General features: G+C 45.0%; 1 protein-coding gene across 1 annotated transcript in view; it reads left to right on the top strand.

Moving 5' to 3' along the window:
• Positions 1 to 22,725, top strand: part of LOC124553355 — a 705,505-nt gene that overhangs the window by 117,205 nt on the left and 565,575 nt on the right. Inside the window, exon 2 of the mRNA XM_047127229.1 lies at positions 19,484 to 19,550. Coding sequence (XP_046983185.1) covers positions 19,485 to 19,550 — 66 coding nt within the window. The 5' untranslated portion in view covers position 19,484. The remainder of the gene's footprint in view (positions 1 to 19,483; positions 19,551 to 22,725) is intronic.

The following is a 22,725-nucleotide window of genomic DNA, read 5'->3' as shown; positions in this document are numbered from 1 at the left end:
TTGGGCTATCCGAAACATACAGGAGGCGGCGTGGATTGGCCTCCCTATTCGCCAGACATGAACCCCTGTGACTTCTTTCTGTGGGGACACTTGAAAGACTAGGTGTACCGCCAGAATCCAGAAGCAATTGAACAGCTGAAGCAGTACATCTCATCTGCATGTGAAGCCATTCCGCCAGACACGTTGTCAAAGGTTTCGGGTAATTTCATTCAGAGACTACGCCATATTATTGCTACGCATGGTGGATATGTGGAAAATATCGTACTATAGAGTTTCCCAGACCGCAGCGCCATCTGTTGTTGAAAATTGTAACTACTGTAATTTCGAAAGTTTGTCTGCCTGAAAATGTACTGTTGTCCCAAGCATATTGCAACAAACGGTGTATTTCTATCGCTGCTCGTTTAGTTTTTATTGCCGTTTCAAATATACGGGTCATTTTTGAAACACCCTGTACATTCTCCGTGACGACGCTCGCCCACACATCGCTCGGCAAACCGTTGCTCTCCAGCCACAGTTTCAGTGGAACACAATCACCCACCCACCCTATAGCCCTGACTTGGCGCCCAGTGACTGTCACCTGTTCCCTAGGGTAAAAAGAGCATTTGGCCGGAAAGCGATTGAGCGCCGACGACGAGGTGAAAGAAGAGGTTCATAACTTTCTGAACACCATGGCGGCGAGCTGGTATGACTTGGGCGTACAAACTCTGCCACAGCGTCTACAAAAATGCGTCGACGGAAAGGGTGATGATGTCGAAGAATAGCTAAATGTTCAACTAAACTGATGTAAACCATTGTAGAAATAAACAGGTCTATGCACTTATAAAAATATAGGAGACCTTACTTTTGGGATTAGCCTCGTATGTGAACAGAACGTGGGAAGAAAGAAAAGGAAAGAGAGGGCATCATTGCTATTAGCTGCATTGGGACACTAAGCGGTATCGGCGGCTAGGGTTGAAAATGTTTACCGCATAGCGATTCGAACCCGGGACCTCCTGCTCACTAGGGAGGTGCAGTATCAACTGCGCCATATGGGATACAGCGTTATCGCAACTGCACGATATAACGATATGTTTACGTAATGTGTATATATAAACATACAGCTATAAATGTCCCCGTTCGTAGTCGCTAATTATAACATTATGTTTACTTTTGTGCTGTAACATATAGCTATAATCAGTGGTGGAAATATATTTGCGAACGCCGACCGTGTGCGGCTGTTTCTTGTTGGATCGTCTGATCAGTGGGAAGTTGCATTGCAGAGGAGAGTAAAGGCCTATTCAAAATATAATTAATTTTGAATAGCTCAACATGAATTTCATGAGGGACCGTAGTTTATCATGCATTTACCTGTAGAATATGGTGCTGCATGCAACTTCCGTCCGATCTCGACGAAAGAATTCGTGACTGTGAACTCTCTATTTGACAGAAACACGAAGAAAATTAAATAACTTCATGAAAGAGTGAGACATAGACTCTATAATAAATAAATAGTCCATACACCAGTTCCATTTAACTCTGAATTTATGGCAATTAATAGATGAACTTACATTGCAATGAAGGATTTAACATGGATGCCGTTTTGACTGGCACTTGTCTTCTCGTAATGAAATTAATTCCTTTGACGTTTCCACATACACGTCGCACAATAAATCTACTGCTATGCAGTAATGCACTTTTAGTATTACACTTTTACTTTACACTAAAATAATATTAGTTTTAACGATAATAATACGGCGGCAAGACATGCGCGTCCGACACAAGTTACAAGAGACAAGAGAAGAATGAGTAACTGTTCATCGAGAATATCTTGTACATCCAAAAGAATGTGTAAAAAAGTCTTCTTCTTCTGTCCGTTTTTCGCGCCGCGGTTTTCAAAGTCAATAACTCACTGCATCTCTGACGGCGTTTCGACAATAAACAAGTTACGTCACAGATCGTTCACCTTTTACGTTCTCGCAACATTATTGGCTAACTGTAGCTGTTGCCGAGCGACTGCTCGATTAGTGAATGATTTAAAATGATAAGGCAGTCACATAATGTCGCGCCGGACTATCTCGGCAGACCTCAGGACCGATCCACTCTCCCGTCGAGCGCCACCTATCCACAGTCCCTGCCCTTTGTACTCGCGTTCACTACTCTGAGATTCCCACAGGAGGTTGAACGCATTTGTGCATCTGCACTGAACAAAGTGTCCATTGGATTTGCTGAAAGTGGTTTTAAAGTAATAGGTCCAAAATAAAGGCTATCACAGTTACTGCAACCATTGAGTGGCTGTAGTAAGGTATGAGACAACTTAGAAAAAATTTCCAGTTGGTGTGAGGAATGTCGAAAAATGTACGTTAATGCGAATGAGTAGGAAGAACAAACCTGTAATGTTCCGATGCAGCGTTATTAGTGTCCTGCTTGATACAGTCACATCGTTTAAATACACGACTGGCCATTAAAATTGCTACACCACAAAGATGACGTGCTACAGGCGCGAAATTTAACCGACAGGAAGAACTTGCTGTGATATGCAAATGATTAGCTTTTCAGAGCATTCACACAAGGTTGGCGCCGGTGGCGACACCTACAACGTGCTGAAAGATTCCAACCGATTTCTCATACCGAAACAGCAGTTCACCGGCGTTACCTGGTGAAACGTTGTTGTGATGCCTCGTGTAAGAGGAGAAATGCGTACCATCACGTTTCCGACATTGATAAGGGTCGGATTGTAGCCTGTCGCGATTGCGGTTTATCGTATCGCGACATTGCTGCTCGTGTTGGTCGATATCCGATGACTGTTAGCAGAATATGGAATCGGTGGGTTCAGGAGGGTAATATGGAACGCCGTGCCGGATCCCAACGGCCTCGTATCACTAGCAGTCGAGATGAAAGGCATCTTATCCGCACGGCTGTAACGGATCGTGCAGCCTCGTCTCGATCCCTGAGTCAACAGATGGGGACGTTTGCAAGACAACAACCATCTGCACCAACAGTTCGACGACGTTTGCAGCAGCATGCACTATCAGCTAGGAGACCGTGGCTGCGGTTACCCTTGACGCTGCATCACAGACAGGAGCGCCTGCGATGGTGTACTCGACGACGAACCTGGGTGCACGAATGGCAAAACGTCATTTTTTCGGATGAATCCAGGTTCTGTTTACACCATCACGATGGTCGCATCCGTGTTTGCCGACATCGCGTGGACGCACATTGGAAGCGTGTATTCGTCATCCCCATACTGGCGTATCACTCGGCGTGATGGTATGGGGTGCCATCGATTACACGTCTCGGTCACCTCTTGTTCGCATTGACGGCACTTCGAACAGTGGACGTTACATTTCAGATGTGTTACAACCTGTCGCTCTACCCTTCATTCGATCTCAGCGAAACCCTACATTTCAACAGGATAATGCACGACCGCATGTTGCAGGTCCTGTACGGGCCTTTCTGGATACAGAAAATGTTAGACTGCTGCCCCTGCCAGCACATTCTCCAGATCTCTCACCAACTGAAAACGTCTGGTCAATGGTGGCCGAGCAACTGGCTCGTCACAATACGCCAGTCACTACTGTTGATGAACTGTGGTATCGTGTTGAAGCTGCATGGGCAATGTACACGCCATCCGAGCTCTGTTTGACTCAATGCGAGTCGTATCAAGGCCGTTATTACGGCCAGAGGTGGTTGTTCTGGGTACTAATTTTTCTCAGGACATATGCAGCCAAATTGCGTGACAATGTAATCACATGTCAGTTCTGGTATAATATATTTGTCCAATGAATACCCGTTAATCATCTGCATTTCTTCTTGGTGTTGCAATTTTAATGGCCAGTAGTGTAATTAATGAAGGAATAGTGCACCTCCATACTATTATCTATCCATGTGCCCCCCCCCCCCCCACCCCCGTTTTCGTTTTAAGCCTTATAAGTATTTTCATAGCTATTAAAAAATCACTATCACTATTTTTCAGGAGTGCCTGCATGATGTTCACAATCTGTGTGGTGCAAGTAGAAATTTATACATATTAGTCTCATTGAAAACGGTATATTAATAACTTTGTAGTCACATTCAGGCTGATCGAGTTTCCCCTACCCAAGAGTTTCATGCAGCCAGCAACACCTTCAAATAGCACTCAAAAGTTTTGATATACTCTCACTCACTATGTCCTATAGAAAAATGAACAGCACATTTTCGTAGGAAATTCAGTTTAGTTAAATTTTGCACTGTGATACGTTTTCATTAGAGACCTTAGTTTTCGAATTATTCGAGAAAATTTACAAAAGTGACCTTCAAATGGGGATTTTTTGAGTAGCTTGATAACCATGGTTTCCCGCAAAATCGTATCCCAGTACACTAAATATCCTGCAAAAAGGTCCTGTTCATTTTCTTTCTGGAGGACTAATAGTTAACGCATAGGGAGAGAGAGAATATGAAAATTATGCACGTGGTTTTTGAAGGCGTTGCAGGTTGCATAAAGGTATCGGGTAGGGGCAACTGGAGCACACCGTATGTACATTGAAATTCACCCAAGTCTCCCTATTTATTCACATAGAGGATATGCACTTCTGAAAACTGACGTATCCTTGTAATTTACCCCTCGTACTGTGGTAGCGATAAATTCAGAATACGAATGTCTTGAATTTCCTCTGCCGGACGGCAGAAGACGTGTCTGCAGTCTAAGTTTGTGGTTCGGTGCTGCCCCTGTTTTGTCGCCTTCCCGCCGCACACATTTCTCCTTATCTGCAACTTGTCGCGACCACTTCTGCACCCTCCTAGTCTCGGTCTGATTAAGCGTGTTTAATTTCCGCCCACTCTGCAAGCCGGGGCCGTTAATATCTCCGCACTTTCCGTCTGTTTCCACAGTTGGGAGATACAAACCTACTCCACTACACTCACAGGGAGTACAAAACCCAACAGCTCCCTCAGTGTCATGTACGGATTCGGTACATGTTACATTTGTTTGGTAGCTCTTACAAACAACATTTGTTTGATACATCCAATCTGTATCTTTGCCTACAGCCTGCAGCTGCGTCTAATATAATGGAAATTATTACTTGATCCCCATATCACATACCCAACCACCGTATCTATTTCTTCTATCTTCTTCGCCAATTATAATCTACATTTGTACAATCAAGCTCATAAATTAAGGTTAATGCTATTGTATGGTGTAACAAAGCTGTGGTGGGCGGTTTGCGGGTTTAAATCACCTCGGGGTATGACCGTGTGGTGCATTTGACCTGCGGTCGTCGCACGGTGGCGCTGGCAGCAGTCCACATACGCACAGGTGTGTTGGTGCATGTCAGAGTACGGTGCAGCGAGTAAGTGTGCAGACGTTTTCTTAAGTGCTAGTGGTGACTGTGTGTTGAAAATGGCTCAGAGAACACATATTGATGACGTTATCAGGGGTAGAATACTAGGTCGACTGGAGGCTGGTCAGACACAGCAGGTCGTAGCACGGACCCTCCGTGTACCACAAAGTGTTATCTCAGCATTATGGCAACGATTCCAGCAGACTGGGAACGTGTCCAGGCGCCACAGTACGGGACGTCCACAGTGTACAACACCACAAGAAGACCGATATCTGACCATCAGTGCCCGCAGACGGCCACGGAGTACTGCGGGTAGCCTCGCTCGGGACCTTACCGCAGCCACTGGAACAGTTGTCTCCAGACACACAGACTACAGTCGACTGAACAGACACGGATTATTCGCCCGGAGACCTGCAAGGTGCATTCCACTGACCCCTGGTCACAGGAGAGCGTGTAAAGCCTGCTGTCAAGAACACAGTACATGGTCATTGGAACAGCGGTCCCAGGTTATGTTCACGGACGAGTCCAGGTATAGTCTGAACAGTGATTCTCGCCGGTTCACCTGGCGTGAATCAGGAACCAGATACCAACCCCTTAATGTCCTTAAAAGGGACCTGTATGGAGATCGTGGTTTGATGGTGTGGGATGGGATTATGATTGGTGCACGTACACTCCTGCATGTGTTTGACAGAGGAACTGTAACAGGTCAGGTGCATCGGGACGTCATTTTGCACCAGTATGTCCGCCTTTTCAGGGGTGCAGTGAGTCCCACCTTCCTGATGGATGGTAACGCCCGGTCCCACCGAGCTGCCATCGTGGAGGAGTACCTTGAAACAGAAGATATCAGGTGAATGGAGTGGTCTGCCTGTTCTCCAGACCTAAACCCCATCGAGCACGTCTGGGATGCTCTCGGTCGACGTATCGCTGCACGTCTTCAAACCCCTACGACACTTCAGGAGCTCCGACAGGCACTGGTGCAAGAATGGGAGGCTATACCCCAGCAGCTGCTCGACCACCTGATCCAGAGTATGCCAACCCGTTGTGCGGCTTGTGTACGTGTGCACGGTGATCATATCCCGTACTGATGTCGGGGTACATGCGCAGCAAACAGTGGCGTTTTGTGGCACATGTGTTTCGGGACGGTTTTCTCAACTTATCACCAATACTGTGGACTTACAGACCTGTGTCGTGTGTGTTCCCTATGTGCCTATGCTATTAGCGCCAGTTTTGTGTAGTGCCACGTTCTGTGGCACCACATTCTGCAATTATCTTTAATTTATGAGCATGAGTGTATAAATACTTCGCAACCCACCCTGTACCACTTTTTCCACTCGCGTACAGATCGAAGGAAAAACTACTAACTTTGTGCTTCCATATGAGCACTAGTTTCTCTTAACTCCGTATTTATTATCTATGTATGTTTGTTGGCGGCAGTAGGATCGTTCTGCAGTCAGCTGCAAATGCCTGTTCTCCAATTTTTTTTTTTTTTTCAATAAGGTTCCCCGAGAAGAATGCCGCATGTCCTCCAGAGATTCACATTTGAGTTCCCGAAGCATCTCTGTAACACTTGCGTGTTGTTCGAACCTACCGGTAACAAACCTGGCAGCCTGCCTCTGAATTCCTTCGATGTCTTCCTTCAATCCGACCTGGTTCAGATCCCCAACACTTGAGCGGTACTCAAGAATAGGTCGCCCTAGCCTCTTATACGCAGTGTCCTTTACAGTTGAACCACACCTTCCCACAATTCTCCCATAAATCAAAATTGACCTTTCGCCTTACCTTCCACAATCCTGACATGCTCGTCCATATCACATCGCTTCCCAACGTTGCGCTCAGACATTCTGCTCCGCGGAACTCACAGACTTCTAACGTGGTCATGTGATTGGGTGTCACTTGTGTCGTACATCTGTACCCGAGACTTCCACGCTCCTAAATATCCCTAGGTCCACTGTTTCCGGTGTGATAATGAAGTGGAAACTTGAAGGGGCACGTACAGCACAAAAGCGTACAGACCGACCTCGCCACTAACGTAGTTTCCGAACATTACGGGTTTCTCTTTTCTATTAATCCGCATTAACGTACATTTTTCTACATTTAGAGTTAGCTGCTGCAACCTCCCTGTTAAATTGTGGGAATCTTAGTCAGCCGGTGTCGTAATTTTGAAATAAGAGTTCGTACGAATGTCGCGTAATAAATATTTCGCGTGAAGCGCGGTTCCAACACGGGCAAATGTCAGTTGTGGAAACTAAGCCACTGGATATTGAAAGTAGTGATATTAAGGAATACACCAGACTGACTACACTAAACAAGAGGGCACGTACATTCGCGAGTGAGTGGATCGAAATAAGAATTAATACTGTGAAGAAAATGGGTCATAAGTATAGTTACGTTGGTACAGACTCAAATGTATGCGAACCTACGATCGGCATAGAGGCACGTACGATCTAAATACTATCATTGCCCGTGGCGTGAGTGAAAAGAGTTGTGGTTAAAACACATTGACTCATGTAGGAAAGAAAATAATTGGACTTCGTAATTAAATGGAAAGAAAGATTGCAGGTTCTGAATGTCGCGTAATAGGTATTGAAATTGACATTGGCGGTCACGAAGGGAGAGAGGTGAACTCATTCACGTATCTCTGTTGTTGACTAGCGCAGTCGTGAAGATCGTCGCCTCCATCTAAATTCTCCATACAAAATTAAGATAATAATAATCTTCCACAGTTACAGGAGCTCGGATCCATGGTATCGTGAATGAGAAAGTCGTTGTTTCGAAACTGCTTTCATTATTTAGCACAATTTCACTTTAAAATTACACAGCACGCCTTATCACCAGGACCTGCGAACAAAAAATTGTTGTTGTTGTGGTCTTCAGTCCTGAGACTGGTTTGATGCAGCTCTCCATGCTACCCTATCCTGTGCAAGCTTCTTCATCTCCCAGTACCTACTGCAACCTACATCCTTCTGAATCTGCTTAGTGTATTCATCTCTTGGTCTCACTCTACGATTTTTACCCTCCACGCTGCACTCCAGTACTAAATTGGTGATCCCTTGATGCCTCAGAACGTGTCCTACCAACCGGTCCCTTCTTCTAGTCAAGTTGTGCCGCAAACTCGTCTTCTCCCCAATTCTATTCAATACCTCTTCATTAGTTATGTGATCTACCCATCTAATCTTCAGCATTCTTCTGTAGCACCACATTTCGAAAGCTTCTATTCTCTTCTTGTCTAAACTATTTATCGTCCATGTTTCACTTCCATACATGGCTACACTCCATACAAATACTTTCAGAAACGACTTCCTGACACTTAAATCTGTACTCGATGTTAACAAATTTCTCTTCTTCAGAAACGATTTCCTTGCCATTGCCAGTCTACATCTTATATCCTCTCTACTTCGACCATCATCAGTTATTTTGCTCCCCAAATAGCAAAACTCCTTTACTACTTTAACTGCTTCATTTCCTAATCTAATTCCCGCAGCATCACCCGATTTAATTCGACTACATTCCATTATGCTCGTTTTGCTTTTGTTGATGTTCAGCTTATATCCTCCTTTCAAGACATTGTCCATTCCGTTCAACTGCTCTTCCAAGTCATTTGCTGTCTCTGATAGAATTACAATGTCATCGGCGAACCTCAAAGTCTTTATTTCGTTTCCATGGACTTTAATGCCTACTCTGAATTTTTCTTTCGTTTCCTTTACTGCTTGCTCAATATACAGATTGAATAACATCGGGGAGAGGCTACAACCCTGTCTCACTCCCTTCCCAACCACTGCTAACAACGAAAGGCTAACTAATACTAAAACTAATAAAGGAAGAGCGTAAATCTTCATTTGTCAGTCAGTGTTACATACTTTTCAAGAGTATCTTTGGTGTGAGAGTCGAATTATTATCTATACATTTATCAATAAGAAAAAAAATATTAATTTCCTTTATACTGCCATTCATCTCACCGACTATAAATTTTGTCTAAGTCATCTTGTGCCCTTCTACAGTCACACAATTTCGACACCTTACTGACACGTTCCACATCATTATGAAGTGTCGTATTCATGATCTACGGAACAAGTACTAATCTAACCTTATCTACTGTACACAACAGCAGCATCATCAAACAACCTCAGAAAACAACCGCAGGTTGCTGCACATCCTGTCCGCCAAATCATCCACGGATATAGACAACAACAGCCATCCTATCACACTTCTATGCGGCACTCCAGGCGACTGTTCCTGATGAACACTCGCCGTCCAGGACAACATACTGGGTTCTATAATTTTCGAAGCCTTCAAGACGCTCACATGACTGTGAACCTATTCTCGCTTTATTGGAAACTTATTATATTCGAAATCAGAATATGTTCTATGATTGGATTGGATTGGATTGGATTGTATGGGGGAAGAGACCAAACAGCGAAGTCATTGGTCCAATCGGATTAGGGAAGGACGGGGAAGGAAGTCGGCCATGCCCTTTCAAAGGAACCATCCCGGCATTTGCCTGGAGCGATTTAGGAAAATCACGGAAAACCTAAATCAGGATGGCCGGACGCGGGATTGAACCGTCGTCCTCCCGAATGCGATATGTTCTACAATTCTGCAGCAAACCCATGTTAAGGATACTTCTTATATACAAGAGACATCTGCGCTTTTTCCAGTCGATTGGGACTTTACGCTGGATTCTGCGGAGAGCCTCCTTATTCCTTACCTTATCGGCTTACTTAATTTACAACATTCTTCTGTAGCACCACATCTCAAAGGCTTCGATTTTCTTCTGTTCCGGTTTGCCCACAATCCATGTTTCACTACCATACAATGCTGCGCTCCAAACATACATTCTCAGAAATTTCTTCCTCCAATAAAGGCATCTGTTTGAATTTTCATCATTGCAGCACGGTCAGTAATCGTGATAATCTAATATATATATGTGAAACTATCAGCCTCGATTCCGGTAATGAAACCAACCTGTACCTAGGTTTCAGTCCAAATAATTGAGCCTTCTTCAGAAGATATACCTCAATCTACAATATGTCTAGAAGGGCTTGGTCTGGAAATAAAACTAAAACAGCCTGAATATTAATCGCATCTTTTATGTAGATCATGAGCAGCAGGGATCTATAACACTTTCTTGGCGAGCTCCACATATTACGTTTTACTCAATAACTTTCCGTCAGTCGTTACGAACGGTGACCTCTCCCACAGGAAATCACGGATCCAATCACACAACTGAGACGATAGTCCATGGGCACGCAGTTTAATTACAAATCGCTTGTGAGGAACTGTTTCAAAAGCCTTCTGGAAATCCAAATATATCGAATCAATTTGACGTCTCCTGTCGATGCTACTCATTATTTCGTGAGGATAAAGTGCTAGTTGTGTTTCACAAGAACGATATTTACAAATCCGTGTTGTCTACATGGCAATAAATCGTTTACTTCGAGGTGATTCGTATGTCTGACCTCTGTATACACTATGTGATCAAAAGCATCCGGACACCTGGCTGAAAATGACATTAAGAGCGTGGCGCCCTCCATCGGTAATGCTGGAATTCAGTATGGTGTTGGCCCAGCCTTAGCCTTGGTGACAGCTTTCACTCTAGCAGGCGTACGTTCAGTCATGTGCTGGAAGGTTTCTTGGGGAATGGCAGCCCATTCTTCACGGAGTGCTGCACTGAGGAGAGGTATCGATGTCGGTCGGTGAGGCCTGGCACGAAGTCGGCGTTCCAAAACATCCCAAAGGTGTTCTATAGGGTTCAGGTCAGGGCTCTGTGCAGGCCAGTCCATTATAGGAACGTTATTGTCGTGTAACCGTCACAGGCCGTGCAGTATCAACAGGTGCTGGATCGTGTTGGAAGATGTAATCGCCGTCCCTGAATTGCTCTTCCACAGTGGGAAGCAAGAAGGTGCTTTAGGCCTGTGCTGTGATAGTGACACGCAAAACGACAAGGGGTGCAAGGCCCCTTCATCAAAAACACGACCACACCATGATACCACCGCCTCCGAATTTTACTGTTGGCACTACACACGCTGGCAGATCTGGTTTACCGGGCATTCGCCATACCCACAGCCTGCCAACGGATCGCCACATTGTGTACCGTGATTCCCGTGATTCGTCACTCCACACAACGTTTTTCCACTGTTCAATCGTCCAATGTTTACGCTCCTTACAGAAAGCGAAGCGCCGTTTGTCATTTACCGGCGTGATGTGTGGCTTATGAGCAGCCGCTCGACCATTTAATCCAAGTTTTCTCACCTCCCGCCTAACTGTCACAGTGCTTGCAGTGCATCCTGATGCACTTTGTAATTCCTGTGTTATGGTCTGGATAGATGTCTGCCTGTTACACATTACACCCTCTTCAACTGTCGTTGGTCTCTCGTCAGTCAACAGACGAGGTCGGCCTGTATACTTCTCTGCTGTACGTGTCCCTTCACGTTTCCACTTCACTATCACATCGGAAACAGTGGACGTAGGGATGTTTAGGAGTGTGGAAATCTTGCGTACAGACGTGTGACACAAATGACACCCAATCACCTGACCACGTTCGAATTCCGCGGAGCGCCCCATTCTGCTCTCTCACGATGTCTGATGACTACTGGGGTCGCTGGTATGGAGTACCTGGCAGCAGGTGGCAGCTCAATGCACCCAGTATAGAAAACGCATGTTTTTGGGGGTGTCCGGATACTTTTGTTCTCATTGTGTATGTTCCACAATCGTACTGCAAATCGACGTTAGTGACATGGGTCTGTAATTCTGCGGATTACTCCTACTACCTTTCTTGAATATTTGAGTGACTTGTGCGACTTTCCTGTCTCTGGATACGGATCTGTCGTTGTACATGATTTGGAAGCGTGGAGCTGTTATATCAGATCATTATGAAAGGAACCTGACTGGTATACAATCTGGACCGGCACCCTTCCCTTTCTCAAGTGTGCTAAGCTGCTTTCCTCCACCAAATATATCTGATTCTAAGTTACTCGTGTTAGCTGCTGTTCTTGATCGGAATTCTGCGATATTTACTTCGCCTTCTTTGGTGAAGGAATTTAGGAATACCGTGTTTCGTAACTCTGCTTTAGAGGCATTGTCATCAGTAATATTACCATGGCTATCGCACAGTGAATGTACTGATTGTGTCTTCCTGCTTGTGTACTTTACATACGACCAGATAGTCTGTGGGTTTTCTGCCACATTTCAATTCTGAGTTTCTTGAATTCAAGTTCACGTAGTTTGGAGCTTCTGTAAAACATTTAATTTTGGAAAAAATTGTTCAAATAGCTCTAAGCACTATGGGACTTAACATCTGAGGTCATCACTCCCTTAGAACTACTTAAACCTAACTAACCTAAGGACATCACACACATCCATGAACGAGGCAGGATTCGAACCTGCGACCGTAGCAGCCACATTGTTCCGGACTTAAGTGCCTAGAACCGTTCGGTCCAGGCGCCGGCAATTGGACAGAATTTGGCATGATATATACATTACATACATACTCCGCAATCAACTATACGGTGCGTGGCGGAGGGTACCTCGTACCACAACTAGCATCTTCTCTCCCTGTTCCACTCACAAACAGAACGAGGGAGAAACGACTGCCTATATGCCTCCGTACGACTTTGGTAATCTTTGGTGGGACTAGTGTTCAAATGGTGCTGAGCACTATGGGAATTAACATCTGAGGTCATCAGTCCCCTAGAATATAGAACTACTTAAACCTAACTAAGCTAAGGACATCACACACATCCATGCCCGAGGCAGGATTCGAACCTGAGACCGTAGCAGTCGCGTGGTTCCAGACTGAAGCGCCTAGAACCGCTCGACCACAGCGGCCGGCTTTAATTTCGGAGATTTTATGTTCGTTTAAATTTGGCATGTTTCTTTTGGTTGCTTCTGCAGTAGTGCTCTGACCAGTTTTGTGTACCATGTGGTATCGGTATCATCTCGTATTAGTTAATATGGTATATATCTCTCCATTGCTGTCAATATTATTTCTCTGGAACCAAACCACGTCTGGTCTACGCTTATACAGATTCGAAGGAGTGGAAGGTGTCAAGCGAATTTTTTTTTAATACGATGGGATGTACAAAAAAAAAAAAGAAAGCGGAATAACAGTGCCGTGGGCGGAGCTTGTGTAGTTCGCGTTGCTGCCGTTAGAAGTGAATACCGCAGCTCATTGCCAGTTCAGTACCGTCTGTGTTGTAGATTTGGCTTGTTCTGTTGATATGCAGTGATTGTTTTTGCTAGCACTGTTTTGTTCTTGTACGTTTTTGATGATGGCAAGTTCAAGTGAACAACGCGCAGCTGTGAAAATTTGTTTTCTACTCGGTAAAAATGCATCTGAAACTGTCGTATTATTGAAAACAGCGTATCGAAATGACTCTAAGGGGAAAACTCAAATGTTCAAGTGGTTTGCTCGATTTAAAAATGGCGGCATGTCGATTGATGAGAAACCTCGCTCTGAACGTCCATTAACTGCCAGAATCGACGAATATATTGTAAAAATTCGAGAACTTGTGCTCACAGACTGTCAATAGACAACTGGGCAACTGTCAGATATTAGTGGGTTATCTTGGAGCTCGGTCAGCGAATTTTAACGGAAGATTTGGGAACGAAAAGGGTTGCAGCCAAGTTTGTTCCTCAGATTCTGACTGACAATCAAAAGGAACGTCGAGTTGAAACACGTGTTTTGAAATAACAGCTCGAAACATCCAGATTTTCTGACAAAGGTCATTTACTGGTGATGGTTCATAGTGCTATGGTTACGAAGCAGAAACAAAGCAACAATAAAACCAATGGAAGACGTCATCCGCACAATACTGATTTGCTTCTTTGATGCCAGGGGTGATTCTAGAAGACGGCCTGGGGGAGGGGGGGGGGGATATCGCTGAACAAAAACAAAAGGAGAGTTCGGGTCCTCCACCGACATATTTGGTGTTTCTTAAAGGCAGTTTTTGGTAACTGTTTTGGAGCTCAGGGTAAAGACGTGACTACAGAATGTCTGTGACCGGCAAAATAATACGAGATATCTGGCGATTTCGAAGTTCTTGTGTGGGGTCAGCAATTTAAGTGTTGGCAAGCATACCTGGCATATTTAGCTTTCTTCATTATTGTAAGTGGTAATTGTATATTAATATACATCCAATGTATATCAATAAATAATAAGACGTCCTTTTTAAGTTACATGATACTTATTGGTTTAGATAGTAAGCTATTTGCCGGTCTTATTCTGTTGTTAAAATGTATTTGAAATACATTGCAACCTATATTGCTACATAATTATGAAAAAACTAAGTGAATGTGTTAAAGTAATATATTCGATTATTTCTGAAGTCATTTTATCCAGTGTAATATTCCACATGGGGGGCAATAGCCCCCTTAGCCCCCCCCCCCCCCCCCCCCACCATTGCCACTGCCCCAGTTTGATGCCAAGGGTGCAGTTCTTTCAGAGTTTGTTCCCCCAGGATAGACCCTGAATCAAGCCTTTTATTTGGAAGTTTTAAGAAAATAACGCAATGCTGTTCGTCAAAAAAGACCCAATTTGTGGCAGACAGGAGACTGGTTCTTCCACTACGACAACACAACTGCAAACACAACCATAGCTGTAAGACAGTTTTTGGTTGAAAATGACACGATTCTACTGCCCTATGCACATTACTTGCCTGACCTGGCTCCCTGCGACTATTTCTTATTTCCATGCATAAGAAGGTGCGCGAAAGGACAACGATTTGACAACCTTGAAGAAGTCAAAAAAAAAAAAAAAAAAAAAAAAAGAGACACGAGGGAGGAGCTGTCAGCCATTTCTAAAGATTACTACAAGAAATGTTTCGCACAGTGGAAACACGCGTGGGACAAATGTTTGGGTTGTATTTCAGACCATTCTTTGGCGGATAAGTATGTTTTGTAAACAATATGAAAATATATGGCTTTTAAAAAATTATTCCTGTTTTTTTAGGGACCCTCTCGTATATGTATTTTGCATTTACAATTCTGACCATTAAAAATGCTACACCACGAAGATGACGTGCTACAGATGCGAAATTTAACCGACAGGAAGAAGATGCTGTGATATGCAGATGATTAGCTTTTCAGAGCATTCACACAAGGTTGGCCCCGGTGGCGACACCTACAACGTGCTGACATGAGGAAAGTTTCCAACCGATTTCTCGTACACAGACAAGCAGTTGACCGGCGTTGCCTGGTGAAACGTTGTTGTGATGCCTCATGTAAGGAGGAGAAACGCGTACCATCACGTTTCCGACTTTGATGAACGTCGTATTGTACCCTATCGCGATTGCAGTTTATCGTATCGCGATATTGCTGCTCGGGTTGGTCGAGATCCAATGACTGTTAGCAGAATATGGAATCGGTGGGTTCAGGACGGTAATACGGAACGCCGTACTGGATCCCAACGGCCTCGTATCACTAACAGTCGAGAAGACAGGCATTTAATTCGCACGGCTGTAACGGATCATGCAGCCACGTCTCGATCCCTGAGTCAACAGATGGGGACGTTTGTAAGATAACAACCGTCTGCACGAACAGTTCGACAACGTTTGCAGCAGCACGGACTATCAGCTCGGAGACCGTGGCTGCGGCTACCCTTGAGGCTGCATCACAGACAGGAGCGCCTGCGATGGTGTACTCGACGACGAACCTGGGTGCACGAATGCCAAAACGTCATTTTTTCGGATGAATCCAGGTTCTGTTAACAGCATCACGGTGGTCGCATCCGTGTCTGGCGACATCGCGGTGAACGCACATTGGAAGCGTGTATTCGTCATCGCCATACTGCCGTATCACCTGGCGTGATGGTATGGGGTGCCATCGGTTACACGTCTCGGTCACCTCTTGTTCGCGTTGACGGCACTTTGAACAGTGGACGTTACATTTCAGATGTGTTACGACCCATGGCTGTACTCTTCATTCGATCCCTGCGAAACCCTACATTTCAGCAGGATAATGCACGACGCACGTTGCAGGTCCTGTACGGGCCTTTCTGGATACAGAAAATGTTCGACTGCTGCCCTGGCTAGCACATTCTCCATGTCTCTCACCGATTGAAAACGTGTGGTCAATGGTGGCCGAGCAACTGGCTCGTCACAATACGCCAGTCACTACTCTTGATGAACTGTGGTATCGTGTTGAAGCTGCGTGGGCAGCTGTACCTGTACACGCCATCCAAGGTCTGTTTGACCCAATGCCCAGGCGTATCGAGGCCGTTATTACGGCCAGAGGTGGTTGTTCTGGGTACTGATTTCTCAGGATCTATGCACCCAAATTGCGTGGAAATGTAATCACATGTCAGTTCCAATATAATATATTTGTCCAATGAATACCCGTTTATCATCTGCATTTCTTCTTGGTGTAGCAATTTTAATGGCCAGTAGTGTATTTTGTGTGGGTTTGGATGCAGAGCAAACGTAGCTGTCAGATGAGGCAAGTATTCAGTGGACGGTCGCAAGTAGAGTCGACACGAGTTCATTAGGAGCGCGGCCGTCGAGATAGCAGCGCCACGCAATTGGACGGCTGGGACTTTGAGACCCGGCCAATGCGGACAGGAGCTCGTCACCGGGGCTATCGTGCTGGAAATATTGGAGCCTCTTCGGACTTCCGCCCGACGCGAGTGCCGGGAGCGGGGAAGTGTGACATTCAGTGTGCGGGTGAGCTGGGCTGGAAGGGCCAGATAATAGAGCGGCCGGGTTATCAAGGGGCTGGGCGCGCGGAATAATTTGCGGTGGAGCGGTCCAATCACGTGGCGGCTGTCACTGCGGGAGGAGGCACACAATAGCTGCTTCCCAAAAATAGCCACCATCTGCCTAGTATGGCGCCTGTTCAGTTGTGCGTTTGGGTGTAACAAAAGTCATCGGATAACGATATGCACATAGGCTATAGAGATTGTGCTCTATTGATCGTGACCGGGCCAAATATCTGACAAAATAAGCGTCAAACGAAAAAACTACGAAGAACGAAACTCGTCTAGCTTGAAGGGGAAACCAGATGGTGCTATGTTTGGCCCACAGGATGGCGCTGCCATAGGTCAAACGGATGTCAATTGCGTTTTTTTTTAAATAGCAACACATTTTTTATTACATATTCATGTAGTACGTAAAGAAATATGAATGTTTTAGTTGGACCACTTTTTTCGCTTTGTGATAGATGGCGCTGTAATAGTCACAAACGTATACGTACGTGGCATCACGTAACATTCCGCCAGTGCGGACGGTATTTGCTTCGTGATACATTACCCGTGTTAAAATGGACCGTTCACCAATTGCGGAAAAGGTCGATATCGTGTTGATGTATGGCTATTGTGATGTATGCTACTTGGTATCCTGGACGACATCATCCAAGTGTCCGGACCGTTCGCCGGATAGTTACGTTATTTAAGGAAACAGGAAGTGTTCAGCGATGTGTCGAATGTCAACCACGACCTACAACAAATGATGATGTCCAAGTAGGTGTTTTAGCTGCTGTCGCGGCTAATCCGCGCATCAGTAGCAGACAAATTGCGCGAGAATCGGCAATCTCAAAAACGTCGGTGTTGAGAATGCTTCATCAACATCGGCTGCACCCGTACCATATTTCTATGCACCAGGAATTCCATGGCGACGAGTTTGAACGTCGTGTACAGTTCTGCCGCTGGGCACAAGAGAAATCACGGGACGATGACAGATTTTTTTGTACGCGTTCTATTTAGCGACGAAGCGTCATTCACCAACAGAGGTAACGTAAACCGGCATAATATGCACTATTGGGCAACGGAAAATCCACTATGGCTGCGACAAGTGGAACATCACGGACTTTGGCGGGTTAATGTATGGTGCGGCATTATGGGAGGAAGGGTAATTGGCCCCCATTTTATCGATGGCAGTCTAATCGTCCAATGTATGCTGATTTTCTACGTAATGTTGTACCGATGTTACTACAAGATGAAACTTACTGGAATATTAAAACTGTGTGCCGGACCGAGAGTCGAACTCGGGACTTTTGCCTTTCGCGGGCAAGTGTTCTACCAACTGAGCTACCCAAGCACGATTCACAAGTTTCATATCAGTGCACACTCCGCTGCAGAGTGAAAATCTCATTCTTAGTTGAAGATGTTTCACTGCATGACAGAATAGTGATGTACTTCCAACACGATGGATGTCCGGCACATAGCTTGCGTGCGGTTGAGGCGGTATTGAATAGCATATTTCATGACAGGTGGATTGGTCGTCGAAGCACCATACCGTGGCCCGCACGTTCACCGGATCTGACGTCCCCGGATTTCTTTCTGTGGGGAAAGTTGAAGGGTATTTGCTATCGTGATCCACCGACAACGCCTGACAACATGCGGCAGCGCATTGTCAGTGCATGTGCGAACATTACGGAAGGCGAACTACTTGCTGTTGAGAGGAATGTCGTTACACGTATTGCCAAATACATTGAGGTTGACGGACATCATTTTGAGCATTTACAGGTAAGCACGCTCTAACAGCAGCGTTCTCAGAAATGATATTATCAGAAAGGTACATGCATCACATTGGTACAACCGAAATAAAATGTTGAAACGTACCTTCGTTCTGTATTATAATTTAAAAAAACCTACCTGTTACCAACTGTTCGTCTAAAATTGTGAGCCATATGTCTGTGACTATTAAAGCGCCATCTATCACAAAGTGAAAAAAGTGGTCCAACTAAAACATTCATATTTCTTTACGTACTACACGAATATGTAATAAAATTGGGGATTCCTATTTTAAAAAACGTAATTGATATCCGTTTGACCTATGGCAGCGCCATCTAGCGGGCCAACCATAGCGCCATCTGGTTTCCCCCATCAAGCTAGACGAGTTTCGTTCTTTGTAGTTTTTTTGTTTGACTCTTATTTCGTGAGATATTTGGCCCGGTCACGATCAATGGACCACCCTGTATATATCGCCCCTACAACATGTGTAAGTTATAGTTAAACATCATTAGCCTCGCTGGTTTTGTCTCTTGAGAGAGACTGACAGAAAATTCCTCAGCAGACTTTCAGATATCTCGCTGAAAGAGCACACTGCAGGGAACACGCGAAGGTCACACGCCCTGCACTAATGACCGCTAGTAGCTGTCCGCATATTTTTGACCGGAGTATGTTACTACTGGTAGTCTATGTGTTGACGTGACAACAACCACTTATTTGGGAGTAACTGGTAACTACGTGTTTGTTGCAGGATGCGGCAGAATTCGGAATCCAGCACCCTCTTCTCCAGGGGCTTCTGGCACGACGTCTTCTCCAAGGTGAGTACAGCAGAGGAAGACTCCAATTGTTTTCTTACCCTGCAGTGCCAGACGTGCGAAACTGTCTCATCTGTACGTAACAACGCAGCTCGATCAAAAGTTTCCTGACGCACACAAAAGCTTCTTCCCGATTTTTTCCTTTATGTTCCTTTTCTTATTGCACGTTTCTCCTTTTAGTTATTCGAGGGTCACTCCAAAAGCAATGCACACTATTTTTATAATAATACAGTTTTCATTCTGCATGTGTGAAAGTTTTCCAGTGTGTAGATACATCCTTCCCGCTTGTTTTCAAACTTAGTTCAACCTGTTCCCGTGATTGGCGCCGTCACAGCATGTCTTCAAGATGGCTGCTACACTTGACGTTCGTCAGAAGCAACGTGCTGTCATAGAATTCCTGTGCTGTGAAAACGAGACAGTGGGAGACATCTACAAGAGGTTCAAAAAGGTGTACGGAGATGCTGCTGTCTATCGCAGTACAGCTAGTCGGTGGGCGAGCAGGTTACGTGATGAAAGCGGGCACGGCAATATTGAGGATTGTCCTCGCAGCGGCAGGCCTCGTACTGCACACACTCCAGACAATGTGCAGAGAGTTAACGAATTGGCGACTGCTGACAGACCCATCACAGTGAACGAATTGTCACGCTACGTCGGGATAGGGGAAGGAAGTGTTTGCAGAATACTGAAAGTGTTGGCGTTAAAAAAGGTTTGTGCCAGGTGGGTTCCCAGGATGTTGGCAGTGGCTCACAAAGAAACAAGAAAAACGGTATTCAGCGAACTTCTGGAACAGTACGAGAAAGGTGGAGATGAATTTCTTGGAAGAATTGTGACAGGTGATGAAACATGGCTCCATCATTTTTCACCAGAGACAAAGAGGCAATCAATGGAGTGGCATTATGCAAATTCACCCAAGAAAAAAATTCAAAACCACAACTTCTGCTGGCAAAGTTATGGCTACAGTGTCTTTCGACTCCGAAGGACTCTTGCTTGTGGACATCGTGCCAAGTGGAACCACCACAAATTCTGATGCATGTGTGACGACACTGAAGGAACTTCGAGCTCGACTGAGTCGTGTTCGACCACATCGGCAAAAGCAGGATGTTTTGCTGTTGCACGACAATGCACGGCCACGTGTCTGTCAAAAAACCGTGGAAGCGATCACAAAACTCGGATGGACAACACTGAAACACCGGCCTTACAGTCCCGACCTGGCTCCACGTGACTTCATCCCTTTGGGAAACTGAAAGACTCTCTTCGTGGAACAAGATTTGAAGATGATGACTCCCTTGTGCACGCTGCCAAACAGTGGCTCCAACAGGTTTATCGAGAATTTTACCGTGCTGGTTACAAGATGGCGTAAGGCAGTTGAGAGGGATGGAAATTATGTGGAGAAATGAAAAGATCGTTCCTAAAGGATGTATCTACACACTGCAAAACTTTCAAACATGTAGAATAAAAGGTCGATTTAAAAAAAAAATATAGTGTGCATTTCTTTTGGAGTGACCCTCGTAACTTCATATAAAGGGCTATTCAAAAAGAATTTGTTGCTTCCAAACTAGAAAAGATAGAAACACAATTCCGACGTTTCTGGAAAGAGAAAAGTTGAAACCTTTATGCATTCAACGTGAGCACCACATGTTACACGACAAATATCGAGACTGTGACTCGTTTCCTACCACACACGAAGTAGCTGCTCTCGTCACCCAATTGACAGCTTCGACAATGCGATGTCGCAGACTTTCAAGAGTGCGAGGTATGGGGGGGGGGGGGGGGAGGGATAGAAACGAAGTCTTTTACGTAACCCCGCTGATAAAAGTCACAAGATGTGAGGGCTACAGAATATAAAGCCATCGGAGATGAAGTTCATCATCTGCTCCTCATCCAATCTAGTGTCGCGTTATTGAAGGTGTGAATTCGATAACGAGAGACCAGCTGCTTCGTGTGTGTTAGGAAATGAGCCACCGTTTTGGTATTTGTTGTCGTCTAACAAAATGGTTCAAATGGCTCTGAGCACTATGCGACTTAACTTCTGAGGTCATCAGTCGCCTAGAACTAATTAAACCTAACTAACCTAAGGACATCACACAGATCCATGCCCGAGGCAGGATTCGAACCTGCAACCGTAGCGGTCGCTGAAGCGCCTAGAACCGCACGGCCACTGCGGCCGGCTGTCGTCTAACACATGGAGCTCACACTGAATGCATAAAAACGTGAACTTTCCTCTTGCTATGAACGTTGGAATTGTGTTTTGCAGCCACGCAAGACTAGCCGAGCGGTCTAAAGCACTGCAGTCCTGGACTGAGCTGCTGGTTCCGGCGGAGGTTCGAGTCCTCCCCCGGGCATAGCTGTGTGTGTGGTAATTCCAATCACCAACTTTCTCCTCCGAATGCGAAAATATTTTGTTGACACGGACCTACATAGGGAGAAACGATCACCACGGTAAAATAAGGGAAATCAGAGCTCGTACGGAAAGGTATAGGTGTTCATTCTTCCCGCGCACTATACGAGATTGGAATAATAGAAAATTGTGAAGGTGGTTCGATGAACCCTCTGCCAGGCACTTAAACGTGATTTTGCAGAGTATCCATGCAGATGTAGATGTAGATCAAAGATATTGTATTTATACCTCCTTTGCAGGCTTCTCTGCGTGAACGTAGAGCAAGAATTTACATCGCCACTGAGCAAGTTACACCTGATTTGCAGAGTATCCATGCACATGTAGATGTAGATCAAAGATATCGTATTTGTACCTCCTTTGCAGGCTTCTGTGCGTGAACTGACAGCAAAAATTGACCCGGCCACTGAGCAAGTTACACCTGGCTGGGAAGAAATGGACTTCCGGTGGGATGTGTGCAGGATAATCTACGGAAGCCACATACACCTTTAGTTTAAGGGGCTCCGGAACGCCCTATACTTGCAATGTTAAAATAACGCTTATAAATTACATCTTTCCTCACAAAGTATTTGAGGTAGGAAGTTGAACTTTTTACAGATTATTTATTGGAATATGGGCTACAACTTAACACAGGGATTTTACAAAATTTTAGTTCAGTTATTAAAGATGATTTTTTTCAATTGTAATGAAAATTCACAACATTTTTTTGCAATTTTTTATTTATATATTCAAAAATATACAGTTTTTTGGAAAAAGGCTGTGTTAAATTATGCAGAAGGTACT

This window comes from Schistocerca americana, chromosome 11 (genome assembly GCF_021461395.2).
Source record: "Schistocerca americana isolate TAMUIC-IGC-003095 chromosome 11, iqSchAmer2.1, whole genome shotgun sequence".
NCBI classification, from domain to species: domain Eukaryota; kingdom Metazoa; phylum Arthropoda; class Insecta; order Orthoptera; family Acrididae; genus Schistocerca; species Schistocerca americana.
Note: the sequence above shows the minus strand (reverse complement) of the source record. Positions and strands in the feature narration are given on the sequence as shown.